The sequence below is a fragment of the Neodiprion virginianus genome, chromosome 6 (assembly GCF_021901495.1).
Source record: "Neodiprion virginianus isolate iyNeoVirg1 chromosome 6, iyNeoVirg1.1, whole genome shotgun sequence".
Classification (NCBI taxonomy): domain Eukaryota; kingdom Metazoa; phylum Arthropoda; class Insecta; order Hymenoptera; family Diprionidae; genus Neodiprion; species Neodiprion virginianus.
Genome location: NC_060882.1, coordinates 11,330,682 through 11,340,585, shown reverse-complemented (window position 1 = coordinate 11,340,585; position 9,904 = coordinate 11,330,682). Strand labels below are relative to the sequence as shown.

Sequence of the window (9,904 nt, the reverse complement as noted above, 5' to 3'; positions counted from 1 at the left end):
TTTTGGCTAATGCGACTCTGTATATTTATCTGTGATCCGGAATTCCACATTGACGGTATGATCACAAAAAATACATTGATCGAGGCAAAGAATACAAAATTTACATACCTGCATGCAGATATCTGACTGTGTGATTTTTGGGATGATTTTTTTTCAGGAAGTTCACGAATGGTTGGTACAGTGTTTCGTACTAACAACGGCCTTAGGAATTTCTTTCTAATCAGGTTATTGTCGAAATGGTCTGTACAGATTCGAATGTGATGACAATCGTTGTTTTGTCTGACGAATTTCAAGCATTCGTCGCACCTGTGAACAAACTATGAAATAGTACGCACCGATATATATATATATATATATATATATATATATATATATATATGTGATACTATGGGGAGTAATTGGATACGTGCGGCAAAAACTGAATCTTAACTTTGAGAACAAATATATAATTACGAACCAGGTTCATCGCCTATTTTTATCCTCGCCACAGAAATATTTGCTACGAGGGTAGTCATTGACGGTTGATCAGAAGTTATAAGATGGCCAGGGAATATTTTCTTCGTGTCAGCAAAGAACTTACGTTTCGGCATCTGTCGGTGATCGAGAGAAGAAATGTTATTTATCGCTGGTTGAAATTCTTCGGTACCTTTTGACGTTGCATCTTATTACCATTTTCCAATTTTGATACTCAGTACTCACGTACAGCATTATTTTCAGGCCTGTTGAGCATTCACGCCATTCATATTATAATGGCATCCGTCGGGCGTTGGGCGTCCGTACGGTACGCACGTAGACCCGATCGGCTTCCAACATACGCGAAGAAGAGGGAACTTTCGCTCCCACAGGAGAGATGGCTCTGGTCAGGATCCACGGTCACCAAAAAAATTAACCAAACGCGCGTGAGCCGACATTATTCGCCGTAACACGACAAATTGATCGCCCTGCTGTAAAGGTAGTCTAAATATAGTTGCACAAAGGTGCTGTATAGTTAGAGACAGTCATTGCGTAGTGCACACAAGAAACAATAATGATAAAATTTTCAAGGTATTCTTCTAAAAAAGTCCGCCAACTACAACTAGCCCCGACTACTTAATTTCGTCGCTAATTCTACATCTTTAGTGTTGATTCCTTATTTTAGCCAAGAAGTTATGTACATACTTGGCAGTGAGGATTACGATTTGACCATTTTTTCTTTGTTGCAGGAATTGTATTGTTGTTGGTACTTATTTGAACGTACATTGTCATTTTGGTGGTTTCGAAGTTGCAAAGTGAAGTTTTATCGATAACTTCCAGTTTCATGTACTTGGCGCAAAGCTTTTGCACCAGAGGTGCTTTTGGGGGATTCAAAATAGGCTAAGCGTTGCGTCTAACTAATCCTGTTTGGAAAAACATTCGTCTTACGACTTAACGCTAACTAGGTGTAAAATTCAACTTTTCACCCGCACAACATGAACGTTTTCCCATGCTTTATACCTAATATGACGAAAATAGCTATATCCAAGAGATGCTTGAGAAGACAGATTTTCGAAACATGCGGAACATTCGTAAAGTCCTGGACGGTTCGGTAATACGACGCTGGCACATGCGCTTGGCTGAAATCCTAAATTTTACACACTACGAATATCCGAGACGGATGCCCACGAGGTCAGTGTTTCTCAAATAAAACTTCCCTTCGTTGGTGTCGTGAAAAAAGCGTGTGTCACGCGTACGGATGGGCGATATCTAATTCGTGCGATTGCAGCACTCGCCCTTACGGCTCGTGCTACAAACCTCACACTCCTCGAAAATCGCTCCTTTTTCGTAATTGTAACGCGATACACTACAGTAGTACGGGTACACGGTTCATACCACTATCAAACTTGCCAGATATTTTTATTTATAAACACAATAAATAAAATTACACAATCGAACGCACTGCAACGTCGCATGGTTAAATATAGTAGGAAGAAAAATTTTCACAAAAGTTGAACCTGCGGCCGGATGAATATCATTCTCGATGAAAGAGATAACTCATTGTCAGTCCGATTCTACGCTTTGCTGTACGTGAGCGAGGGATGCACTTGATTCATCGGTATTCGTTGCAGTAACGTTATCATGACGGTGTCGGATATCTTTATTCGCTATTGCAAATTTCTCAGAGTTGATCTCGATTACCAATGATTCTTCACGTAACGTAAGCTTAATTATATTATGATTCTGGTACTCGGTGGCCGTGTTTTCAGAATTTCCCGTTGCTGCAGCTCCAGCTGCTTCTTCGCTATGCTCCGCCTGGTAACGACATTTTTATTACTTAGTATGAAATTGTGCTTCAAGATTATTTGCTTACAATACCTACGTAACTATCACTGACTACGATGAGATAACGAACATGCCGTGATTAATCGGCCAGAAGTCAAATTGCGCGCAATGCTTACCTCTGCGGCAGATAATGCTTCTTGATTCACAGATTGCCGTGCAGGCAAAGCCAAAGAGAATTGTGCCAGGACGACGACCGCCACGGTCAAGAAGATGAGTTGACTTGTCATGTTGATCGGATGTCTGTGCCGTTTATGGAAACGCAGTCGACTTTTATACGGATCGAAATTTACAATCGATATTGACATAGTTGTGAATTATCAATAAAATTTGTACACAACTGAGTCGACCTCTACTAATTCACAGTTGTCCAAATGTTCTCACTGGTTGTGCAGGAACATCGTGCAGCCGAAAATAAATTCGTATTCACCGAGACCTCGGTTTTTATGATATTTCGCGTAAGCGTTGACATACTTTGGAAAATGAGACCAATTACCGAAGGTCGAGATAATATTGCCTCAATAATGTACGCATCGGATGTAAACTGAAGGAAAAGCTAGCTTGCTTACAAGTCTTGCATGTTCCGATAATGGTCCTTGAGGTTTTGTTCTCGGTAATTTGACCGACATATCCAGTCGACTTTACAATTCTTCCGAAGCCGACAAGAATGCTGCTTTAAAAATCGCCATTTCTATTAGGCCAAAGTTTAGTTGGTAAAACATAAACAAGCTACAAATATACGCAAGACAATCGAAAACGGATTAAATCAAGAATCTGTGACGATATTCAAAGTTTGGTTCAGAACTTGTAATATGTGTACCTACTTGCAAATTTTCAAATAAACTCGATTCCCTGAAGCAGATTCCAACAATTATCCATATCTTTGCAAATTTTAACTACATTCCACGATATTTTTTACTTCAATTGAATATATTTTCTGCGTCGATATTAATAATCCACTTTTCGGGTGGTAAGCAAACATTTCCAATTTTGTGATACGTTTAGTTTTTGTCGCGCAGCTGAATGCCGCATGTGATTCTCGAATACAAGATTACTGCGGGCAATTTAAATATAAGTACTGTTGGGTAGAGTAATTGAGATACAATCTGTATTTACTGGTATACTGTAAATACTAGTTGAACTTTGTTCGTACAATTTAGAGCCAAGTTCAAAGGTCTATCGTAATTTGGATCTCGTTCTCAACTTCTGATATAAAACTACCACATGTCTACGGTCATCACGCCCTAGGTATTGTAAGTCTTGTAATGTAACTTATCGTAATGTGTGGAATTTGATACATTAAATTATCCCGTGTTAAAGTTTTCTTGGCCGTTCTGCTACTATGGATTGAAAATTTCAATGATGCAACTCCAGCCGTTCTTATTTAGGCTATTTACAAAGCTAGAAAAACATTCAATACTAAAAGCACACAAGTTCTACGTGAAGTTGAGATTAAGTAGACGTACTGCGATATTTTGTTTCTACAGTAATATGAGATTATAAATTAAAACTGTGACTCATTTGTCCGAAAAAAAGGTAACATAATTTATTAAAAGACAGTTGCAGCAAGATATAGGTTGGAAAACGTTTTTTGAGGGGATGCTACTGCAGTCAGTTTTTACCGACCGTGTTAAATATCGAAAAACAAAACCAGGCATAATTTGCGTATCGATAAAACTCGAATGACGGCACCCTGAGGCCTGAGTTCAAACAAATTGTGACATACTAAACTATTGATTGAATTCTTACGTTCACTTTACAGAATCGAATCGCAACTCGTGTTTCGCTCAGGCCTAAGGGTGCCGGAAAGTGGGTTATTAATATCGAAGCAGAAAATATATTCAGTTGAAGTAAAAAATATCGTGGAATGTAGTTAAAATTTGCAAAGATATGGATAATTGTTGGAATCTGCTTCAGGGAATCGAGTTTATTTGAAAATTTGCAAGTAGGTGCACATATTACAAGTTCTGAACCAAACTTTGAATGTCGTCACAGATTCTTGATTTAATCCGTTTTCCATTGTGTTGCGTATATTTGTAGCTTGCTTACGTTTTACCAACTAAATTTTGGCCTAATAGAAATCGCGATTTTTAAAGCAGCATTCTTGTCGGCTTCGGAAGAATTGTAAAGTCGATTGGATATGTCGGTCAAATTACCGAGAACAAAACCTCAAGGACAATTATCGGAACATGCAAGACTTGTAAGCAAGCTAGCTTTTCCTTCAGTTTACATCCGATGCGTACATTATTGAGGCAATATTATCTCGACCTTCGGTAATTGGTCTCATTTTCCAAAGTATGTCAACGCTTATGCGAAATATCATAAAAAACGAGGTCTCGGTGAATACGAATTTATTTTCGGCTGCACGATGTTCCTGCACAACCAGTAAGAACATTTGGACAACTGTGAACTAGTAGAGGTCGACTCAGTTGTGTACAAATTTTATTGATAATTCACAACTATGTCAATATCGGTTGTAAATTTCGATCCGTATAAAAGTCGACTGCGTTTCCATAAACGGCACAGACATCCGATCAACATGACAAGTCAACTCATCTTCTTGACCGTGGCGGTCGTCGTCCTGGCACAATTCTCTTTGGCTTTGCCTGCACGGCAATCTGTGAATCAAGAAGCATTATCTGCCGCAGAGGTAAGCATTGCGCGCAATTTGACTTCTGGCCGATTAATCACGGCATGTTCGTTATCTCATCGTAGTCAGTGATAGTTACGTAGGTATTGTAAGCAAATAATCTTGAAGCACAATTTCATACTAAGTAATAAAAATGTCGTTACCAGGCGGAGCATAGCGAAGAAGCAGCTGGAGCTGCAGCAACGGGAAATTCTGAAAACACGGCCACCGAGTACCAGAATCATAATATAATTAAGCTTACGTTACGTGAAGAATCATTGGTAATCGAGATCAACTCTGAGAAATTTGCAATAGCGAATAAAGATATCCGACACCGTCATGATAACGTTACTGCGACGAATACCGATGAATCAAGTGCAACCCTCGCTCACGTACAGCAAAGCGTAGAATCGGACTGACAAAGAGTTATCTCTTTCATCGAGAATGATATTCATCCGGCTGCAGGTTCAACTTTTGTGAAAATTTTTCTTCGTACTATATTTAACCATGCGACGTTGCAGTGCGTTCGATTATGTAATTTTATTTATTGTGTTTATAAATAAAAATATCTGGCAAGTTTGATAATGGTATGAACCGTGTACCCGTACTACTATAGTATATCGCGTTACAATTACGAAAAAGGAGCGATTTTCGAGGAGTGTGAGGTTTGTAGCACGAGCCGTAAGGGCGAGTGCTGCAATCGCACGAATTAGATATCGCCCATCCGTACGCGTGACACACGCTTTTTTCACGACACCACCGAAGGGAAGTTTTATTTGAGAAACACTGACGGTGCCACTGACATTGCAGGAAATCGGAGTTAGGTAACTTACGCTCAATGGCACAGTGTGTAAAACTGAGTTTTTCGATAGTGGGCATCCGCCTCGGATATTCGTAGTGTGTAAAATTTAGGATTTCAGCCAAGCGCATGTGCCAGCGTCGTATTACCGAACCGTCCAGGACTTTACGAATGTTCCGCATGTTTCGAAAATCTGTCTTCTCAAGCATCTCTTGGATATAGCTATTTTCGTCATATTAGGTATAAAGCATGGGAAAACGTTCATGTTGTGCGGGTGAAAAGTTGAATTTTACACCTAGTTAGCGTTAAGTCGTAAGACGAATGTTTTTCCAAACAGGATTAGTTAGACGCAACGCTTAGCGTATTTTGAATCCACCAAAAGCACCTCTGGTGCAAAAGCTTTGCGCCAAGTACATGAAACTGGAAGTTGTCGATAAAACTTCACTTTGCAACTTCGAAACCACCAAAATGACAATGTACGTTCAAATAAGTACCAACAACAATACAATTCCTGCAACAAAGAAAAAATGGTCAAATCGTAATCCTCACTGCCAAGTATGTACATAACTTCTTGGCTAAAATAAGGAATCAACACTAAAGATGTAGAATTAGCGACGAAATTAAGTAGTCGGGGCTAGTTGTAGTTGGCGGACTTTTTTAGAAGAATACCTTGAAAATTTTATCATTATTGTTTCTTGTGTGCACTACGCAATGACTGTCTCTAACTATACAGCACCTTTGTGCAACTATATTTAGACTACCTTTACAGCAGGGCGATCAATTTGTCGTGTTACAGCGAATAATGTCGGCTCACGCGCGTTTGTTTAATTTTTTTGGTGACCGTGGATCCTGACCAGAGCCATCTCTCCTGTGGGAGCGAAAGTTCCCTCTTCTTCGCGTATGTTGGAAGCCGATCGGGTCTACGTGCGTACCGTACGGACGCCCAACGCCCGACGGATGCCATTATAATATGAATGGCGTGAATGCTCAACAGGCCTGAAAATAATGCTGTACGTGAGTACTGAGTATCAAAATTGGAAAATGGTAATAAGATGCAACGTCAAAAGGTACCGAAGAATTTCAACCAGCGATAAATAACATTTCTTCTCTCGATCACCGACAGATGCCGAAACGTAAGTTCTTTGCTGACACGAAGAAATATTCCCTGGCCATCTTATAACTTCTGATCAACCGTCAATGACTACCCTCGTAGCAAATATCTCTGTGGCGAGGATAAAAATAGGCGATGAACCTGGTTCGTAATTATATATTTGTTCTCAAAGTTAAGATTCAGTTTTTGCCGCACGTATCCAATTACTCCCCATAGTATCACATATATATATATATATATATATATATATATATATATATCGGTGCGCACTATTTCATAGTTTGTTCACAGGTGCGACGAATGCTTGAAATTCGTCAGGCAAAACAACGATTGTCATCACATTCGAATCTGTACAGACCATTTCGACGATAACCTGATTAGAAAGAAATTCCTAAGGCCGTTGTTAGGCAGATATCTGCATGCAGGTATGTAAATTTTGTATTCTTTGCCTCGATCGTGTGTCAATTTGCAACCCCGTTAAATCAGTCTTCAGTTGCAAAATATAGAAATAGGGCCAAAAGGATGAATGGCTCATGGATCAAGGTTGCATTCAATTTTCCTGGTTCTATTTTGAAAAGTCTCACCAATGTTTCTTGTCTCGCAGGGTTGAAAAATTTCACGTCGACCGTAAGTTATCTATATACATAACGTACCGTGCTATATACGTTTGTGCATCAATCACCGAACATTCGACCCTGATCAAAAGTATAGAAAAGTAAGAAGATTTCAGGACACTTTCAGATAGACATTGCCGAATAACAGAAGAGACCGTCAGAAATTTTTAAATATAATTGTTAAATTCATATATTTGTCATTTGTATAATCATATATACATACGATTTCAACCTCATTTATAATACATTTCAAATAGACTATATTACAATTATATATCGAATATCTCACGAGAATAAATAATAGTCGAAAAATAAAAATCACAGACGAAGTTGTAGAATGTCGCAAATATCTATTTATGTAAAAAGGTTTGGCGCGAGAAAAAGTAAATTTATACGTATTGGTCTAGTTTTGTCTACTTATTATTTTCTTTTTTTTTTTTTGCTTTCCTTATTTTGATAACAGTTTTCCTCTTTTCTTTTTTCGTAAACGTCGACGGATTTGCATATACTGGTTTTATTTAAATCTCAATATTATAGATAGTCTTCCTTGAGAGTTGAGACTCGGTTTCGTTTTTATTTATCAATTCCCGCGCTAAACCTTAGGCTCTTTACAAAACTAGAAAAACGTTCAATACTAAAAGCACACGAGTATTAGGTGAAGTTGTGATTAAGTAGACGTACTGCGATATTTTCTTCATACTTAAACATAAGATTATATATTAAAACTCTCGCTAATTTGTCCAAACAAAAGGTACCATAATTTATCAAAAGACAGTCACAGTAAGATATAGGTAAGAAATCGTTTCTCAAGGGAATGCTACTATAGTCAGTTTTCACCGATCGTATTGTATGTCAAAAAACAAAAACAGGAAATATCAGTGTATCGATAAAAATCGAATGATGACGCTCTTAAGCCTAAGCGAAATACGAGCTACGATTTGATTTTATAAATTGAACGTAAGAATCAGATCAAGAGTTTAGTAGGTCACATTTGTTCAAACAAAATGTATTTTATTCTGAAAGCCATCAGACCTGTCCTCGACATGATTGTCTGTAATACTGGTCGATATAGTTTCACAACTGCCTTCACATTATGTACGTATACTCATTTTTAATCGCTTTCTTATTATTCTATAAATATTACAAAATCTTTGTTCACTGAGTGTAAATTCAAGTGAATCAGCTGTGCTTACATTACATTCCTCGTTGAACATTTTTCTTACTACAAATTTGAATAAAAACAATCGTACATTTTCGGCAATGGTTTAAAGTATAGAGTAATGTTTAACTACTAACCGCTAGAGTAGATGCATTATTTATAGTCACTGTGCCATTTATGGCCATCTTGGTCAAATTCTACGTTTATTAATTTGACTTATAATCACTTTAATTACTTGATTCGTGGCTGCAAGTGAGCAAGTTTGGGACCGAAATTTTTAATACTTGATACATTTTATTCCTTGAAAAGTAGGCTTGACGTGAGGCGAAGTACCTGTGTAACATTTGTGGCTATCAACTCAGCTCACACGTAATAAATATGCCATATCTGCATAAACAATGGCCACAACTCGTACTAGCGGGACCACAACTGGAATATTTACCCTACACCGACTTTATATTTCTGAAACTAATTTATGTCATAGCTTAATTTCAAGAGCAACAGCATTCTGGTAATGAAATTAACAAATTTTCACAGAATATATGTATGAAGAATTTCACATATTCTATAATTACCAGAATTCTGCGCAGAATTACCACAGATGAACTTTTTTGCTGTGAGTTATCCGGAGTCCAAATTTAATTCAACCAAGCATTAATGAGATAGCAAGTAAATTTTCATTTTATAATAAGTTTACGCGAAAAAAATAAAACTATTTCTGAAATTTATCATATGCTTCGGAACAGCCCTGACCTTTTATAAGAAAATAGTAGACTATGTGCACCAAGGAGGCAATAGACTTTATACGATACTCTATGCAGGTAACAAGATCGTGGTACACAAGTTTTGTTTGATGGTGGAGTTCGAGAAATAGCTTGTTTTTAGTACTAGGACGTAGAAGTGTAGTTTTGGTACTGCAATGCTCCTTTTTTGTACTGTCGTAAATACGATTACTTTACGTACGCGATACACGTAACGCAGGAAAAAAAGACGAGTAAGTCATATACTTACATCACATACAAGGGATTCTTATGTGAAAGAAGATGCGATCGAAATATATTCGTGTGCTGATAACCAACTGTCGTTAACTCAGTTGAAAGTAGAGGATGTAGATATTATGTTGATTGTGAACATTTTTTAAAAATAAAATCGTTACAAACATGTAATTTTTTGAATGACATGCCTAGACAAAAGGTTGTGAAAAAATGACGTGGAATCAATTGTTGAAAATTTCTAAACGCTAAAAGCTAAGAGAGAGACATTCTTTATACAGAATCGTTCCAATTCAAAAAATAGA

The 9,904-nt window shown here is 37.7% G+C and overlaps 2 protein-coding genes across 2 annotated transcripts; one reads left to right on the top strand and one right to left on the bottom strand.

Annotated features, from left to right (window-relative positions):
* Positions 1–1,855: 1,855 nt before the first annotated feature.
* On the bottom strand, positions 1,856–2,554 carry LOC124306780 (uncharacterized). Its single transcript, XM_046767777.1, has 2 exons — positions 2,415–2,554; positions 1,856–2,268 (listed from the first exon to the last, which is right to left on the bottom strand). Exons 1-2 carry the CDS (start codon positions 2,523–2,525, stop codon positions 2,017–2,019), a joined length of 363 nt encoding a protein of 120 aa, XP_046623733.1. The 5' UTR covers positions 2,526–2,554; the 3' UTR covers positions 1,856–2,016.
* A 2,251-nt stretch (positions 2,555–4,805) lies between these two features.
* LOC124306853 (uncharacterized) lies at positions 4,806–5,381 on the top strand. Its single transcript, XM_046767947.1, has 2 exons — positions 4,806–4,945; positions 5,092–5,381. The coding sequence occupies exons 1-2, from the start codon at positions 4,835–4,837 to the stop codon at positions 5,341–5,343; spliced, it is 363 nt and encodes a 120-aa protein (XP_046623903.1). The 5' UTR covers positions 4,806–4,834; the 3' UTR covers positions 5,344–5,381.
* The last annotated feature ends 4,523 nt before the right edge of the window (positions 5,382–9,904 follow it).